This window comes from Psilocybe cubensis, chromosome 2 (assembly GCF_017499595.1).
Source record: "Psilocybe cubensis strain MGC-MH-2018 chromosome 2, whole genome shotgun sequence".
In the NCBI taxonomy this organism is placed as follows: Eukaryota; Fungi; Basidiomycota; class Agaricomycetes; order Agaricales; family Agrocybaceae; genus Psilocybe; species Psilocybe cubensis.
Window position 1 is genome coordinate 3,168,838 of NC_063000.1, and position 18,290 is coordinate 3,187,127.

At 45.8% G+C, this 18,290-nt stretch overlaps 6 protein-coding genes across 6 annotated transcripts; 2 read left to right on the forward strand and 4 right to left on the reverse strand.

Annotated features, from left to right (window-relative positions):
* Positions 1-173: 173 nt before the first annotated feature.
* Positions 174-4,134, forward strand: JR316_0002536 (uncharacterized protein; the record flags this gene model as incomplete). Its single annotated transcript, XM_047888328.1, has 10 exons — positions 174-324; positions 377-480; positions 589-765; positions 821-1,208; positions 1,251-1,554; positions 1,610-1,946; positions 2,019-2,277; positions 2,328-2,686; positions 2,744-3,182; positions 3,239-4,134. The coding sequence occupies 10 exons, from the start codon at positions 174-176 to the stop codon at positions 4,132-4,134; spliced, it is 3,414 nt and encodes a 1,137-aa protein (XP_047753251.1).
* Positions 4,135-4,187: 53 nt separating this feature from the next.
* JR316_0002537 (uncharacterized protein) lies at positions 4,188-6,199 on the reverse strand (the record flags this gene model as incomplete). Its single annotated transcript, XM_047888329.1, is given in 4 exon segments — positions 4,188-4,747; positions 4,800-5,104; positions 5,164-6,154; positions 6,169-6,199. The coding sequence occupies 4 exon segments, from the start codon at positions 6,197-6,199 to the stop codon at positions 4,188-4,190; spliced, it is 1,887 nt and encodes a 628-aa protein (XP_047753252.1).
* Positions 6,200-7,229: 1,030 nt separating this feature from the next.
* On the reverse strand, positions 7,230-7,827 carry JR316_0002538 (uncharacterized protein; the record flags this gene model as incomplete). The annotated part of the gene is made up of 3 exons (XM_047888330.1): positions 7,230-7,384; positions 7,449-7,523; positions 7,686-7,827. The coding sequence occupies 3 exons, from the start codon at positions 7,825-7,827 to the stop codon at positions 7,230-7,232; spliced, it is 372 nt and encodes a 123-aa protein (XP_047753253.1).
* A 570-nt stretch (positions 7,828-8,397) lies between these two features.
* JR316_0002539 (uncharacterized protein) lies at positions 8,398-9,392 on the forward strand (the record flags this gene model as incomplete). The annotated part of the gene is made up of 5 exons (XM_047888331.1): positions 8,398-8,550; positions 8,601-8,681; positions 8,731-8,859; positions 8,913-9,053; positions 9,108-9,392. The coding sequence occupies 5 exons, from the start codon at positions 8,398-8,400 to the stop codon at positions 9,390-9,392; spliced, it is 789 nt and encodes a 262-aa protein (XP_047753254.1).
* Positions 9,393-10,362: 970 nt separating this feature from the next.
* Positions 10,363-13,519, reverse strand: JR316_0002540 (Secreted protein; the record flags this gene model as incomplete). The annotated part of the gene is made up of 21 exons (XM_047888332.1): positions 10,363-10,414; positions 10,626-10,891; positions 10,953-11,330; positions 11,382-11,430; positions 11,488-11,624; positions 11,683-11,765; positions 11,818-11,826; positions 11,886-11,942; positions 11,998-12,021; positions 12,075-12,137; positions 12,193-12,218; positions 12,268-12,314; positions 12,368-12,467; positions 12,517-12,544; positions 12,594-12,697; positions 12,749-12,784; positions 12,847-12,896; positions 12,951-13,000; positions 13,061-13,109; positions 13,162-13,216; positions 13,278-13,519. The coding sequence occupies 21 exons, from the start codon at positions 13,517-13,519 to the stop codon at positions 10,363-10,365; spliced, it is 1,905 nt and encodes a 634-aa protein (XP_047753255.1).
* Positions 13,520-14,768: 1,249 nt separating this feature from the next.
* On the reverse strand, positions 14,769-17,858 carry JR316_0002541 (uncharacterized protein; the record flags this gene model as incomplete). The annotated part of the gene is made up of 18 exons (XM_047888333.1): positions 14,769-15,032; positions 15,089-15,433; positions 15,491-15,539; positions 15,598-15,734; positions 15,792-15,874; positions 15,932-15,940; positions 16,003-16,059; positions 16,125-16,148; positions 16,206-16,268; positions 16,329-16,354; positions 16,414-16,460; positions 16,517-16,616; positions 16,722-16,949; positions 17,011-17,060; positions 17,122-17,171; positions 17,243-17,291; positions 17,401-17,455; positions 17,578-17,858. The coding sequence occupies 18 exons, from the start codon at positions 17,856-17,858 to the stop codon at positions 14,769-14,771; spliced, it is 1,917 nt and encodes a 638-aa protein (XP_047753256.1).
* Between the last annotated feature and the right edge of the window lie 432 nt (positions 17,859-18,290).

The window sequence follows — 18,290 nt, forward strand, 5'->3', positions numbered from 1 at the left end:
AGGACGCCTTACGTGCAATTCTTGTGTCTGCATCTCGTCAACCACACCAGCCTTTGTATCCTGCCAATGACCCTCGCCTTTCTAGGGTCTCGGCTGCACCTTCTTCAACCACTTTGTCGACGGTCTCTCCACTCACCAGGATTGACTGGAATCTATTCAACGATGATGAAATTATGTCGGATCCATCTCCCATCGACTTTGCGTCTGCCCAAATATGTCAAGCTACTCTGGATTTTCTAAATTCTAATAACGAGAGTGATGGATCTGATGATGGTGGTGGCAGTCCTCCGCTTTCTGAGAGTAGCAATGAGCAAGCCAATTCAGGTGTGTAACGTCTAAATAGCGCATATTGTTTGAGTCCTTAACTTTTAATCAGACACTGAACAAGTTGATAATGAATCTTTGCCCCGAAAACGTATGCGCGGTATTCACACCGACCCGGCTGAAGCTCGAAAATGGTATCTGTGGATTGATAAAATTGTGAGTCTTTGCCTGCCATCGGTTAGATTTTCTGCTCAATCAATAAATCAGACTTGTTCTCTTGATGTTTTGATGCACCTTCCACGATCACTATTTTCACGTCGTCAGCTGGATTTATTTCTCTGGCTACTGCGTATCAATGGCGTCAACGATGTGCCTAGCGTTAAGGCTATGCAAGGCATTAACAAGGCATTGCAGAATTTGTGTGGAATTGAGACGAAGGAGTACAAGGGCAAGCTGGGCAATGTATACTTTGTAAATTCTCTGTCTCAAATTCTTGCCCAGGTATGAATCTATATGTTACAAATGAATACTTTTGATTTCTAACCAATCTGAATAGGAAATGTCTAATCCTCAAGTCCGACCGTTCCTTTACTTCTATCCTGAAGATACGGGCAAATCGATTAGCGAAACCTATCAAGCTTCGGGTTGGCTGCGTGAAATCAATCCTGAGGATGGTACTCCAATGATACGGCTCAATAATAATGATTTTTTCATCTTTGAACCAACTATGCTGATTGATGGACGTTGCTGCATTCCTATTCAATGGTTTCTCCGAGAAGGTGTATTTTATGCCAAAGCCTGGCTTATGGAAGATACTCCTAGTGGTTGGGTTGTGTCCGAAGATCGCGAAATCAAAATCACGCAAAGCCAATTGCTAAAGAATTTTATTCAGTTGTCAAAGGATCACTTGTTGTATAACTTGTCACACCCTTCACGAATATTTGGTATGGACTATATTTTATATATTTTATTCAATTTCTTATAAGTAAACAGGTGTGCGATCCATTCGGGGCCTGGGCTGTCGAAATGGACACGTACAGATCCTACTATTGGCAATCGTTGGCGTGTATTAGCAAAGGGATACCGAGTCTATTCTCTGCCGCTATGGATGTACTGTGACGATACGTCGGGAAACCAGTCCAAGAAGTGGAATAAGCACAACAGCTACCTATTTATTCTAGCTGGTCTTCCTCGCAAAAAGAGTTCACAAGAATACAATATCCATTTTCTATGCACTTCAGATATTGCGCCACCTCTAGAAATGCTTGATGGTGTGGTTGATCAACTTCAGTAAGTTGTCACTATCTTATATTTGCTGCACATATTCTAATCATTTTAACTTTAGATTGGCTCAAAAACATGGTATTTGGGTATGGGACTGTATACACAAAGAGGCCGTTATGATTTTTCCACCTGTATTTGCACTTCTGGGTGACAACCCTATGCATAGCGAGTTTGCTTGTCATATTGGAATGCAAGGGAAATATTTTTGCCAGATTTGCTGGGCCAAAGGAGTTGACAGTCAAGAATGCCCACACAAAAATCTTCCACATGACAGTTGTGCTCGACCCAACTTTCCTACCCTTTCAATCCATAGTGATGTTGATTCTGAAGATACCTTCACACGGCCTTCTCACAAACGGCGGAGGTACAAGGAGTCTATGGAGTCAATGCTTCGAAGGGTTAGTGATTTTATAAAGGTGCGTAAAAGTTGTTTTATAACAATTTATATTTTAATCACCTTTGATTCTAAGATTGGCAAACCGCGTCGCAAGAAAGAGACTATGGCTACTCTTGACTCTTTTTTGGAGCAAGCTAAGATGATTGGCACAAAATCAAAACTTAGAGCTGCAAAAACGGAAACTGGCATCAAGGATGTTTTCCAGGACTTCTTTATTGAAAAGCTTTTCAAATCTTATAAGGGAAAAGTTTCTACTCAGGCAAAGGAAAAAGCTCTTAAAGCGGCTGTCGATAAGCTTCCTGGAGACATCAAAAGTCCCGTATGGAAACTTGGTGCGATTGAAATATTTTGCTTTAATTTACTAGCTAAATCTATATTCCAGGCTTGGATCCTCATCAGGACACTCCCGTCAAAATTCTGCATGTTGTATTGCTGGGTTTCGTTAAATATTTTTGGAGAGACCTAGTTCAAAATCAGGTTACTCCTGCTAAAAAGCAAACTTTGATTATTCGTTTAAACAGCCTCAGTGTGGCAGGTCTAGGTATACCCACATTAAATGGCTCCACACTAGTGAACTATGCCGGGTCACTAACTGGTCGCGATTTCCGAATTATTGCTCAAGTAGCGCCATTTGTCATCTACAACATGGTTTCTCAGGAGGTTTATGATGCATGGGTGTCCCTATCTACGTTAGTTCCAGTTATTTGGCAGCCAGCAATCTCTAACATTGATGAGTACCTGGTGCGTCTTCATTGTGTCTTTCTTTAAATTGTTTTATTAAATTAAATCATGTTTTAGCCCAGATTAGAGGCCGACATCAAATACTTTTTGTTGAAAACGGCAACATGGACCTGCGCGTGGTTTAACAAAACCAAATTTCACATTATTCTTCATCTTCCAGAACATGTCCGTCGGTTTGGGCCAGCAATATTGTTTGCCACGGAATCGTTTGAGTCATTCAATGCTATTATCCGTGCAAAAAGCATTCACAGTAATCACCAAGCACCTTCACATGATATTGCCCGTGGCTTTGCGCAAGGCAATCGGATTCGCCATCTTCTTAGTGGTGGTTTTTTTCTTCCACAAGAGCTTTATCAGTCTTGGAAAAAGGATCCAACAAATGTGGCTAATTCAGAGTGGCGCACTGCTGGACCTGGAGGTCTTCACCTTATTGATGCTCCAGACTCAACACCAGCTAGCTATTTGGGACTGCAGAAACCTGCTGCCAGTAAGGCTGGTAAGTTATATTTACAAATCTATACTACTAGTGAGCGGTCTAATGCAATGGCCTAGGTTCATGCAAATCTAATGGCACAGATCCTCAACCATTTCATCGCACATTATGTGGCCAAAAGCTTCCCAACATTGTGCTCAATACTGCAGCCAGCCAACAACTGTATGTAACCAATTCCCAGGTCTATCTGAGAAACGAGGATCTATGCACCATAGGACAGTTTGTCATTGCCCAAATTCATCCATCCCAGCCGCCTCTGATAGGGTGTGTTCGAGAGATCTTGCAGCAGGTTGGCTCTCCAAACCATCTTCAAAACCGGCCCGATGGTATTCTTATTCAAACAGCTTTACACCAACCGCCGTCGCACATATTGCCTGCTGGACAACTGCAGCCAGTTTTTATGCTCCGTCTGATTCTTCAGCAGGAATGGTCCTTCATTCCGTGGAGTTGCCTTCTTTGCACCGTAAATACTCAACATGACTGTCAACGTCATGGATGCCAGGCAAATGGGCTACAATACATCTATCAAGAGCAAATACAAACTGATCAGACTAAGGCAACAATACTGCATCAAAACTCATTGGATGATATGCTCCTCCTCAATATGTGTCAAATGCGCGATGCTGCTCATCTCCAAAGTTTTCACCTCCACTCTGCCCCGTTAAACGAAGATGCTATAATTCAAAGAAGTGTGGCTCAAGCCATTGTTCAACGGAAGGTAGGAGAAGCCTCCCAATCAAGTACTTCCAAACCAACCAAAACACCAACAGCCGCCTTGAGACAACATGCCCAGAGCCCCTTGGGCACCCCTACTCTAGCAGCCACACCTTCTGGGGGTGTCAGTTTGCCTCAACATGCTTCAGCAGGAACATCTTCTGGAGGTGTTAGTTCACCTCGACGTAGCAGGCAAGCATCTGTGGTATATCCAGGTCAAATAACATTGGACTTTCGATAGAAGTAAAACCATACTGTATTTATTTACTAGAATTCTACAAGAAGAATAGCAGATCAAACTTGTCCAGAGACCTCAAACGCAGCTTTTGAAATAAGATCTTGTAAGGTGCACAACATGCCCAACCCCCTCTTCCATCGTGTTGGCCTAAGCTCCATTTGCTCTTGATAAAGCTTGGGGTTTGTACGTTTTAACTCCTTCTCGGTGCGGTAGCCATAATCAACCCATCTAAACAGGCCACCTGAAGCATACTGAGTAAAGGAAGCACGCTCCTCTCCGTGTTCAATGCTGGTGTTTGAATGTTCTAGGACGGCGGACAGCATAAGGATGGTAGATCCTGCAGGGAACTCAATGGCCACTTTCAGGCCCCACACCACAAAGTGACCACCCTTTTTGGCATTGAATTTCCCTAAAGACTGGATGGCGCACCAGCCATATGGACAGTTTTTGATATCAAAATGCGGGATGGTGCAAACCACAGACCCTAGGTTGAAGGTGGCCGCCGGAAATATGCTGCGGCGAAACAGTCGGACTAGCGTGGAGTCATTGGCGAATATCTTATCCATGTACAACTTATAGTGGTTGTACACTTTAGGGCTCCATGTAGCAAATGCACCTGTGGATGTGTTTAAAAACAGGTTCACAAAACAGGCATAGGAGTCACTTACTGCTGGCAAAACTGGCCATTTGTTGAATGCTTTCCGACTGCAAGAGCTTGGCAGTGATTTTGGGATGGCGCTGGACGCGGTTGAGTGGAGAGTGTGTCCCTACACCGTGTGTAACGCCGATGTTGAGTGCGGGATAATGACCACGATTTTCTGAATAGTCTTTGTGTGTAAACACTGTGGTGTGTCCGGCCTCCCTCAGTAGATCAAATGCTTCCTCCGTGGCACGTTCGTATGCAGGGTCCTTAGGACGGCCTGCCAGAACCATAAAAATACGTCCGTCTTCAGAAACAAACGGGACGGGGGTGCTATAGTGCATTAGCTTTAACTCCATCAAACTGAACAGATCAGAAGAGTTGTAACTCACCATCTATCCCAAGGTATAATGCGGAACCCAAGGGCCTTGATGGCATCCAAGCTATATAGGTGACTTTTGTGGGGTTTTGTTGGTTTAGCACCATAGGCGCCTTGCGTGGCAGGCAAAGTGTCAAGCTTGACGTTGAGAGCCTCTGGCTGGCAGCTGGGAAGCATGCTTAAAAGACTGGGTTTTGGTGTGTGTCCGTGCTTATTGTATTGTAACGTCCGCTGATACTTGCGGCTGCGATGACTGTTGGAAAGCCCATTGTATGGCCTTTTCAGGCTGGCGGTTTGCACGGATGGGTCTCGCTGAGGTAACGAAAGCGAAAGCTTGGTCGACGATTGCGAAGGTACAATCGGCGGTGTCAACATATTGTCAACCGATGGTGTCAACGCATCGTGGGCTGACAGCATCGACTCGCGGGTTGACGGGGTCGACGCGTTGTGGGCTGACGTCGTCGATTCGCGGGTTGACGGGATCGACACATCGTGGGCTGACGTCGTCGATTCGCGGGTTGACGGGGTCGACGCGTTATGGACTGACAGCATCGACTCGCGGGTTGACGGGGTCGACGCGTTGTGGGCTGACGTCGTCGATTCACGGGTTGACGGGATCGACACGTCGTGGGCTGACGTCGTCGATTCGCGGGTTGATGGGGTCGACGCGTTATAGACTGACAGCATCGACTCGCGGGTTGACAGGGTCGACGCGTTGTGGGCTGACAGCATCGACTCGCAGGTTGACGGGGTCGATGCGTTGTGGGCTGACGTCGTCGATTCGCGGGTTGACGGCGTTGACACGTCGTGGATCGACGTCATCGATTCACGGGTTGACGGGGTCGACACGTCGTGGATCAACGCCGTCGGCGTCGACGTATTGTTCGTAAACTGCATCCAGGTATCGTCCGTCGACCGATTCTTTGACGCATCGTGGATCGACGGCGTCCAGATGTTGTGAACGGATGGCGTCGACGTATCGTCGGTCGATGGAATCAAGACATCTATTGACAAGTACGTGAATGGGCAGATGACGAGTAGGCAAACATGGTGACTCACCTTGATCTAGATCTAACAAGTCTGTGTCCTCCCTTGCATCTGCTGCCCGCCAGGCAGAGATCAAGTCAAAAGCCAACGGATCCTCCCATACCTCAGGCTGACACTGGGCATACACCCTCCCAGATCATGTCTGCTTGAACAGATTTCCGATTTAAAACTTGGTATATGCATAGAAAAGTTTCCAAGGACGTACCGTATAGCGCGCCTATTGGCAGGCCGACATCTGTGCATGCAAAAACCAACGGTGAGCAGGGTTCTTGCAATCATGACACGCCCCAGCTCCTGCGTTGGCTGGCAGTTTGACAGACCCGGTCCAGGGGTGATCCCTCGCCTGGCAAGCCTCTAACCAACGCGAGAGCTGGGCCCTGTCGCGTTTCTGATATACGAACGTTTGCTTACCGGTGGGACGGGTATTTATACGAACGCGAATGAGGGGAATGTTGAACCTCATTAAACAGATCAGGGGTCAGGTGATAGGGGTCAGGTGATAGGGGTCAGGTGACGTAGGTGGACGCGTTGCACCCGCGACACACTTCAACTGCTTTGACCTCAGAACACCTGGTAATACGTCAGTCCGCTACAAACACAAACACCGCAGAGTAATGCAGGTCTCAGGAATACTACCCAGGTGCGTTATATTTCATGCATCCCTTTTGTAAGGCCAAATTGACAATATAGTATTGAAAGTGCTGCAGATTCTATTTCACAAACCGTCTAAACAATAGCAATGGGATTGTCAGACTGCAAAGGCTGAGGAGGAATGTAAACCGGTACGTTAATGCCATGGGACGTCAACGCTGCTTTCAGCTGTTGGCTCCAATGCCTCTCTTCTACCAGCATAATTGCTGTGTTGTGTTCCTGTCTGACATATGTCCTCAACTGCTCTTCTAGACCCTCCACCACCAACGTCAGGTATGCAGAGCGTTGTTTGGAATTCTTCACAGACCTAACCAAGTTTTTTACCGCCTTTTTAGTTGACTGGGCCTCCTGGCGTGCTGCGGCAAGGTCCAACCATGCCGTTCAAAGCTGATTCTTATAGGCCACAGCTTCTCTTGTTGCCTCGATGGCTATTTCACGCCAAACAGTAATCTCTGCCTCCAGATCGCGTCGGGAACGTGGATAGGCCCTGTTCAAGCTGATTGTGGTTTTGTTGCGGGGAACCTTGGAGGAATGGTCTAATAAAGTGGATGTGAGTGGTCTCAACCTTTCACAGCAATACTGTCAACTTATGAAACGCACCATTCTTTTCAGGCATTTTGGATACAACCGGCTGGTCTTCGAGATCGCTTTGGCACGTTGATCCAGGGGTATCACCTAGTTGAGTTTGGATGGTGTAAGTTCAAGTGCATTCGTGATAAGATTCTATTTACCAAGGCCGTAAAAACTGTAGTTGGGCAGACCATCAGTAACGTCAAGCCCTACGGGTGGGAGGTCAGGGTAGGTTATGCTGAGGTTTAACAAGGTTTGTTTACTGACCTGCATTCAGAGTTGACAGGTACTTTTTAGGTGCCTCATCGTCTTCATCTTGGTTGTGCTTCCTGAAACTTTTTTTTGGCGATGGAGTCTTAGGCGACAGCAGGCGGGATGGTAGACAATTGTCAAGAGTGTTGGTAGACATGTTGAGCGGTTCAAGATAACGAAACCACACAAATATCAGACTGATGGTTAAGGGAGTGAGAGAGTGAGACAAAAGGTGAGCAAACCTTTGGAATAACTTTGACGCCTCCTTTTTATGTGACGCATAGGTTTGTTGTTGTTGATGTGACACGACGCGAATTGTTGATTGACCTCGAACGCGACGCGAATTGTTGATTGACCTCAAACGCGATGTGATTCGTTTGTTGTGGCAAACATGGCAAATCAAACTTGGGGTATAAAAGCAAGGTAAGAGATGTTTGCTTGATTCTGAATCCACAATGTCTCATTCTTCGATTGACCCAGCTTTTGCATCACAGCCTGTTTCTCGTGACGTGGACCGCCCAACTGGTACATAGCTGTTTATTGACAACCTGGTTCACCGATTCAACCTCACAAGCAACCACAGTGCAGATCTCACTTTTCTTTATCAGGTAAACTTGTTTTTTACATAACGCCTACATCAAACTGCTTCTAACTCGTAAACCCGCAGATCTGTACAGCCGTGCCTGAAGAGCAACCTCCTTAGACCGAAGTGATAAGTCGAATCATGATGTTGGCCTGCCAGTTTGGGGCCGAAGTTCGTCTGCATAAAGCACTGACTGCCACGCAAACACATCTACAAGGACTCGGGCAGCTGAGCAGTTTTTTGGCTGATTATGAGCTGCAAAAAGATGAGAACTTTGTGTTATCAAATGCACAAAAGGTGAGTCATTGTTTGCCTTTATGAACACGGTGGTCTGAGCCAGCTTTTAGATGGCCATTAAATCAACCTGTATCAAAGAGCTTCTAAAGCCCTCTAGACAGTCCTTTAAGACGCTTCACATCGATGTTGAGGTGCGTTCTTTTCACTTTAATTGGCGGTCTAAAACAAATGCATTTGCAGGCAAAGATGAAAAAAAAGCCCGCAGACAATTACCTTGACAACATCCTGAATCGGCTGGGACGTGAGGCCAAATGGATGGCGCATATACAAACCGTTTGTACAATTCAGAGAAACACGCTTCGAAAAGAGGTGTGTGGTTGTCCGGTTTACCATATGCCGTGTACTGATGTGTGAAATTAAAGATCATACAAAGCATAACTCCAGGCCCAAAGTTTACTTCTGTGCAAGAATTTGCGGCGGGCCTCATTGTGAAATATTGTCTGCCTACGTCAGAGTCTGGTGCAAATTCCAATACAGCTTACCTCTCAAAACATGTGTTATTGGTGTGTCTTCAATATTTCTGATTCAAAAAGTTTCACTAACGTGGCAATGTAAAGTGGCGGTTTTTCTGGGACCATTCATCTATGTTTTCGGCCTTTGAACTTGAGAAGGATGACAACAACTCAGAAGAGGAGAACAATGACCAGGATTTTGGAACACCAAGCACCGACAACTCTAGCGATTCGGGTCATTCTGCTACCAAAAACGTAAATTGCAAAAAACAAACATTCCCGCTGGGAAAACTCGCGGTCGGGTGGCTGATGGCGAAGACTATTGGTCCAAAGTTGATCAATGGCTCAAGAGGCTTGACGATGAGCTGGGAGATAATACAGCTGAGTTGAAACAGTCCGAGTTTTCTCTTGTATTCTCAATGAGTTATGCTAAGCTTGTGAATAGATTTATTGCTGAATGTCTGGAGATGGACTCTCTCAGGACCAATAAAGGCTTAGATTTCTCAAGCCACCCTTCCGAGCGCTCTTTTACCAGCCCTAGCGATGTCACATCCGACCCACAACCCACCACTATACAGTCCTTTCCTTCCAATTCTTCTTCGAGGCTGCCTGAACCTCATTTAAATTTTGGTAATGCAATTGCTCAATTATTTAGTGGTCCTTCAACAGGTAGACCTTTTTAGCCACTAGACTCCACTACAATATAGTTATTAATTATGCGGAAATGTATGTGTAAACGCAACTAAATCTGAAGTTGATGTTGAGAACATGTAGCCCCTAATATTCAGTTTGCTAGTGTTTGGCACCGGTGATCATTTGATCAACAGCAACGAGTTATCGCTTTCATCTTTTCCTCCATGATCTCGCACAGCGGCACCGTGTTTTCCGCCGTGCATTGTTAAGAGATCCAGCCCTTTCATGTACTAAAAGCCATGCACTGGAAAGATCCAGATTCCCAATATGTGGGAACGCGTTGAGCGGCATGGTTGGGCATAGTTTTTTTTTGGTGACTGACATTTGATTTGTAGATCGCACACTGGTGCAAGAACCTGCTTATTGCTGAGTATTTTTAGACAGCTATCCATGGCGAAAATTACTTATTTTAACACCACAGGTTCAAGAATATGTGCTTTGAAGTTTGACAAGGTCCAAGAACACCATTGCCGGAATCGATAGCCATCGTTGACACCATAGTTTGGCTCTGGAGAATGGGTGATAGTTGGATGCGCAACACAACATCGTCAACGCCATAGCCGGAATCGATCGCCATTGTCGACACCATAGTTTGGCTCTGTGGAATGGGTATTTGTGGATGCAATAACCCAGTGAGTACTTTATAGGATAGACGTTAGATTAGTAGTTATTTAGCTTCAGCTTCATGCTCAATATATGGTGTTTTATTATAACCTAATCTTGTATGAAAGACCAAAAATAAAATTTCACAATGATATTATACTGTGAATACATATGAAAAGCCTACAAAAAAATATGTATTTGCTAGAATGTGGCTGACACAAACGGTGCTTGGCACTTATGTGGCAGCCACATGAATTTCGGCCTGTTGTGTCACCCACTGATATCGGATGGAGGTGGCAGACACATGTTTATTTGTGTCTGACATACATCGGCCAAACACATCCAAAAATGTGTCCAGCGGCCGCCTGTGTAGCCAGAATCGGGCTATATAACGACACATCCGCGGTGGTGAACGTCTTGTCCGATTGCACTGAGTTGAGAATCTGTAACAGCTGTGTTTCGATGAAATCAACAAATACAAGGTCGATAGGTGCATCGTCAGCTACTGTGGGTGGCACAGAACCGATAAAGTCGGGTGTCGGGAAGAAAGGTAATGGAGCATGGAGAACATCGTCTCCGACACCTGGGCAAGCCTGGAGCGGTCATAAACGTCATCAGTGGCACGAAACAGAGAGTAATATTCTGATTGCTTACATCGCTGGTAACGTATCCAAGTGTCAAGTTTTGCGCGGCCCTTCTCTCGATCCCGCTCCTTCTATCCTGTTCCTCCAGCCAGCGGTTGTAAACCATATCGACGTGACCGCGACCATAAAGCTCACGCTCTCTCTCCTCCAAAAGTTCTCGTCTTTCGTTCGCACCGGCTTCATTGAGGGCGGGGAGAACTTTGTTGGCAATGGAGAATGGCACATTAGGGATGAACAAGAACGAATCGTCGAATGGCGACGCTGTCAGCTGGTCGTTCTTGGTGAAAGGTCCGGCGTATATGTCAAATCGCTGCGAGCCCGAGTTGGTAATCATGATGTTGGGTATCGAAGCTCTGGTGTTATTGATAGCTAAAGCAACGGGGACGGCCTAGGACCTTCGTTAGAACATCATTCGAATACACAATCATTGAGCTCATACATTTTCAATGAACAGACTAAGAAGAGAATCGTTGGATGGGAATGGCGCCCTGGGTAATATAATTGTATGAGATCGGCCATACAGTAATATAACAAGTTGGCCTTACTGGCTGATTGTGAAATCGTGAGGAGCAGTTCCAAATTGGAAGGAAAGATCGAATTTCTTGGCTAGATTGTTCAATCCTTTAGTTATGCTCTCTCCTTGAAGGGTGTCGAAATTGAAGCTGTTCTTTCTGGTATGGAACTACAACAACAGGATTGAAGCCTTATAACAAAGTACATGAACGAAAACGCAAGCTTACCTCAAAAGTTACTCGATTGGGGTCAAGATACCTACGACTGAACGTGATGTTCTTTTTGCTCCCCTTTTTATCCAATTTGGCGCCTGCGTTTAGGTTAGATACGCGTCTTTAACTCCAAAGGGTTTGGAAACTCACTGAGCCACCCTGGAAAAGCGGAATAATAAGTACTTCAACTCGGCCTGAGATATGAAAGTTGAATTTACCAATGGTTTCCATGTACCTTCCACTCTCCAGTGACATTGAACGACCATCGAGTTGAACTTCAAAAAAGTCAGTGTTCAAGCAAATATAACACTTGCAACAATATGGACATACGGCAGTCGCGAATATGGGTGTGTCCTACAAATGAATGAAGCTCAAAAACCATCATAAACAATAATGGTAGAACCTACCACCAAGGATCAGAATGGGCGTGGTGGGATGAACAGCACGAACAGCATTGAAAACAAGAGGCCCTGTTAGATATACATGATCAGACTTGAGTCTTGTTGGCGCATTCAGGAGACTCACAATCGTCACGAGCAATTGGCATATGCCTTGAAGGAGGTCAGAAGCGAAGATAGCCCTTTTTAACTACAAACTCACCCAACGAGCAAGAAAAAGTCTGGCTCTTCCTTGATAGCTTCTGCAAACTAAGTGGCACGTTTTAAGATAAAAAAAAAGACTCAAGATGATATATCCATACCCAAGTTTCTTTCACCATATCCGAAACTTTCTGCACCTTCGTATTGTGGTCGTTTCCAGTGAAATCGAACAAAACACCGAGAGAAGTGACTTTACGACCCCTATGATATAGTTGAATAATTGCTAAAATAATTCAAAGAAACAGCGCACTTTCTCGTCTTGAACTTAGCGAATCGTTCTGGAAATATTGTAAGTTTCATGCAGCATATCAGGACAAAATGACTCACCTCCAACAGGTACACTGACTACCTGTCCTTTTTCATTGAGAACCGTAATGTTGACGTTGGAGGACAAGTAGCGTCCCTTCAGACTCGGTGCAAAGTTTTGATGCCTAAATTCGTATGGTTAGGAATCAGGACTGAATTGGTCGATAGCGGCGTACATGTCGAGGGCATTGGCATAGATATACAGCTCGTGACTTCGATGGAATGCGGGTTCAGAAAACAATATGTATATGTCTAAGAGACAATAAAGACTGACTTTCCGATGGCCATTATATCGTACGGCAATTGTTTGATGAATTGGTTGGCCTAGAAAATCTCATAATTAGCTGATGCTGTGAGCGCAATCAAACAGCACCGTACATCATGCGCATCAATGCCACCAGCTGGGAACCCATCGGTCAAGCCAGTGCCTATGATATTTGCCAACATTTAGAAATGTAGACTCGAATAGTCGATTGATTTTTCCGCACCGTCATGAAGGTCACCAGAATCGACAAGTAAAAGATCTGTGTCGCGTTCCTTCAAAAAGTTATTTGCAACTTATCTAGGAAGAGACAAATATTCGACGTACAATGGCCAATTCCTTCATATGGGTCACAAAAGATGCAAAGTCCCCAAAGGTACCGCTAACAGTACACAAGAGCATAAGCATCATTATCCATAGCATCAAAGTAAAGCGACACGTACCTGTAATTAGGCTCTGGGAAAGACGATTTCTGATGTCCAAGAAGCCATCCATGACTATCAGTGGTGTGGATAATGTTGATGTCGCCCCATTCGAGCTGGCGCGTTGGTGGGGTCAACTGGACAGACGGGGTAGTCCTCTTCGCGTGATCGTGAGCATGACCATCTTCACACGCGCTGGTCGTAGAAACCGCGGCCAAAGACCCAAGAAGTCCTAGGACGAAGCTGGGTGTGAGCAACAACATACTCTCGACTCTAGGCTCTGAATGGGCAACCCGTCAAGGAAGCGAGTGAACACCACGTACAACGAAGCGATCGGTCGGGGAAGCTTCTTATATAAACATTTCTATCCCCCTTCCAAAACACAACGTTAACTATGGAGAGAATCACGATGGCGCGGGATAAAAATAGAACGTTGTCGACGATAGAGCATATGGTGCGTTGGCTTTTTCGCATCTTTTTTCGTCCGCGTAATAATGTGTTTATGCCAAAATTTCCTTATCCCTGGACACGGAGCTGTCAGATAATGTCAGATGGGGCGCAGACGATGTGGAAAGTGGATGTTAAAGCCGACCTGATTGGACACCTTTGGAAGGTAAAACTGCTTGGAGACGCTAGCCGACATCTCATTGTGAAACCGTGCCCAACACGAAACGCCTACAAGTTTTCGACTTGCCCATATCGAGAAAGATCTTTTATTCATTCGCAAGTCCTCGTCTCCGTATATCATGCGCCTATAAACACGAACACGAACACGGAATCTTCGGCGTTAGATTACTGGAAGGAGGCTACAATTCCCATGTCCCATGCAGATCCAATGTCCCCACTTGCACCCGAGGCGAATGTGACACCCTCAAGCGTACACTTTGGACAGCCGGAGACTGCGTAGTAGTAACCTCGACCTCGTAGTTGCTAGATGTCAAGATGCCACAATAATCCCGCCCTCCATAAGTACGCCGCCTTCCCATGATACGAAGATTTTTTTCGATAAATTGGAAACGCAACGCACGTTTACATCAGTGCGCTACTTATGCACACTCTCGCTCACGTTCGTTTGCCATGTTTTTTTGACAGCCACCTCCGCCCTATCTTCATACCTGTCCCAAACCTGTCCCAAGTTCTTCAGCTGACCACGACACCCGAACCAAGTCGTTCGAATCATAACTTCATCACACTGACAGTGCCAAAACTGCTTTACAGAGAGAAACGCACATGTATGTTGCGCCTTTATTGATTTGTATCAAAGCAAAAGGCATTAAGGTAGCGTTAAAAAGTAGAACGAACAGATGTCAGAAGGGTGATGAGTCTCAAGGCTCAAGATCATAAATATCAATGACGTAAAAACGTGATCCCAAGTCAGAATCAAACTCCGACACTACTCCGTCCCATGACTCCCATCAAGCATGACACAACACGCGTCGCGTCGCGTCTCATTCCGCCCCTAAACGCGGCATCACACCAACACCCACCAACACCTAGGTCATCGCATCCAACTCAATTCCACGCAGCCTGCGCATACAGCCCCAAAACCTGCGTCGCCAGCACTGGGCTGTACGAAAACACATCATCAGGGGTATACTCCGTCGTCGTCTGTGCCGAATTCAAAATCTGCAGTACCGCCGGCTCGTCAAAGTCGCGGAAGACGAGGTCGATGGGCGCGTCGTCCGCCAGCTGCGGCGGGACCGAGCTGACGTAGTCCGGAACATCAAACGAGGGTAGAGGCGCGTGGATGATGTCGTCGCCTATTCCTGGACAAGACTACCGACATAGTTGTAGTTGGGTGAAATGATAGAACGCGGGGGAGAAAATCTTACGTCGGAGGTGACATATCCAAGCGTCAAATTCGCCGCTTCCCGCCTCTCAACACCATACCTCCTAAACGCCTCATCCAACCTACGCTTATACTCCAACGTCCCATGATAATGCCTCTTCACATTCGCCTGCTCAGGGTCATTCAGCGCAGGGACAACCCGATTCGCCAGCCCAAGCGGTACATTAGGGATGTACACAAACCCATTAGTAAAAGGTGAAATTGTCAGCTGGTCGTTCTTTGTGAATTCTCCAGCGTAGATGTCGAAGCGCAGCGATCCGGTGTTGGAGATGATGAGATTGGGGATTGAGGCTCGGGTGTTGTTGATGGCTAATGCTACTGGAACGGCCTAGATCGGTCATTCAGTTAAATGTACAACTGTAAGTTTGAGAAGAGGGTTCGGCACCTGTTCAATAAAGAGACGCGGAAGAGACGTCTCAGAAGTGTACGGCGATCTTACAGAAAGAATAAGTTTAAAGCAACATAAATCCACAAAGCGGGAAAAAGGCCTACCGGCTTATAGTAAAATCATGCGGCGCAGTACCAAACAAGAACGACAAATCAAATCGCTGAGCCAAAGCGTTCAGGCCCTTCGTGATACTCTTCCTCAGAGGTGTATCAAAGTTGTGTTCAGTTTTTCTCGTGTGGAACTAGAAAATAAAAGTATAAACTTTATGAAAAATGAAATGAAGGAAAAAAAAGTGTACTTCATACGTGACACGATTGGGATCAAGATATCTACGGCTGAACGTGATATTCTTCGTACTCCCTTTCTTATCAAGTTTCGCGCCTGTAAATGCATCAGTCAACTCCAGAGACCATACATCATCCAAAAAGTACAACGTACTTAGCCATCCTATAAAACCATAAATCAGCTTAAGATACAAGCAGAAACCCACTCTCCACTTTCGAACTCACCAACAGTTTCCATATACCTTCCACTCTCCAACGACATCGAACGACCATCAAACTGCACTACAAAAAAATAAAAAAAAAGTCTATCAGACACCCCAAACAAAAACAGAAGGTCGTGTACATACAACAATCACGAATATGTGTATGGCCTAGCCAAAGAATCGCATAAGAGTCACAATCGACACCAAAACTAAAGATACGCATACCGCCAAAGATTAGAATTGGGGTGGTGGGATGGAGCGCGCGGATAGGATTGAACACCAGAGGCCCTATACCAAAAAATCAGCTCCAAGTTGGCACTCTCCAAAATGATATCTCTAAGAACACACAATCATCACGCGAAACAGGCATATGTCTATACAATCAACATCAGATCTTTTTAACCTAAAACGAGGGGGGGAAAGGTGGACTGACCCAACAAGCAAGAAAAAGTCCGGTTCCTCCTGAATAGCTTCATGAAACTACCACCAGATCATCAATACCGCGCGCTATACCTCCCAAAAACCAATAAACCTACCCACGACTCCTGAACCATATCCACCACCTTCTGCACCGTAGTATTCCGATCATTCGACGTAAAATCAAATAGAACACCCAACGACGTCACTTTCCGTCCTCTACCAACCAAAAACCAAAAGCAAAACAAAAGCGTTACAAAAAAAAAACCAAAAGGCTTAGTATGTATATACGAAATATAGAAGCATTATAATTTATATACTTACTTTCTAGTTTTGAACTTTACAAACCGCTCTCCGATGGGCACAGAGACGACCTGGCCTGCGTCGTTGAGGAGGGTGATGTTCACGTTCGAAGTGAGGTATCGGCCTTTCAGACTCGGAGCGAAGTTTTGGTGCCTGTACACCGCGATATCGATTAGAATTTTGAGTGTTTGTTGAGTATCAGAATGGACATACATATCGAGCGCGTTGGGATATAAATACAGTTCGTGGCTACACAATTTTTAGATATACGAGGCTAGGTTAGAAGACGAAGACAGGTATGAATGCTTACTTTCCAATAGCCATCACATCGTAAGGAAGTTTTTTAATAAACTGGTTAGCCTACCCAAAAAAATTCAGTCAGCGCAGACATCCGATCTGGTCCCTAGGACAATAAGCGTACATCATGCGCATCGATGCCACCAGGTGGAAACCCATCCGTCAGCCCAGTTCCTAAAATCAAAAAAGCCTCTCTCAGTACGGCACTTTAGACTGACACACAGAAAAACCAGAAAATAACATACCATCGTGCAAATCACCCGAATCAATAAGCAGAAGATCCACGTCGCGTTCCTACGTCATCGTCATCGTTCAACAAAAGAGCACAAAGTCAGCAATCTCTTCTTTACAGCACATCAAGCAACGCAAAAGTTGGAAAGGTTAAATTAGAAACGAAGCTTACAAGTGCCAATTCCTTCATATGCGCCACGAACGATGCAAAATCTCCAAAATCACCACTAGAGGAAGCAGAAGAAAAAAAAATCACGATCAATACTACACATCCAAGAGTCCCCGCCCTCAAAGTCTAAAGACTCAAAGACTCAAAGACGAAGATCTGAAGTAAACCAGAACCACATACCTATAGTTAGGCTCCGGGAAGGACGCCTTCTGGTGGCCCAACAACCACCCATGGCTATCCGTCGTATGTATAAAGTTGATATCGCCCCATTCGAGCGGGCGCGTCGGGGGCGCGAGCAGGATTGACGGCTCAGCTCGTCGCGCCGCGGCGTGAGTATGACTGTGTCCGTGATTCAGAGCGTGCTCGTGATCGTTGCTGTCGTGGTCTGGGCATGCAGAGACTACCGGGAAAGAGCGCAGGAGCTGGAGCAGCGCCAGGGTATAGGTGGTAGGTAAGAGCATTGCGACCGCGTTGCGGTAGATGTAGTGATAGTCACGTCAGAGCGCGCTGAGATTTCACCAGGAAATTGCAACGAAGAGTTTCCTCGAGCACTAAATCAAGCAAGCGAGCGAACTGAATGAAACGAAGAAAAGATGTGATCTAGCACTTATGTACGAAACGCGAAGCCCGTCAATATTTTGAGCAAAGAAGGGAAAGCGTGTGGGGGTGGCGGGTATAAATAGATACGGAGGGGCGGGTAACGCAGCCTGCGCCCCATCCCTGACCAATGACGACAGAAAACGCATAGAAGCCCCCGCAACCCGCGTGCATCACTTCCGTACGCGACACCGCCACGGCGCCAAAAGTCCCTTGAACCTTTCCTGATTTATGCAAAATCCCGTCGCAACAGGACATGTATAAATATTCCATATACCAGTGTACTTGGAATTCCC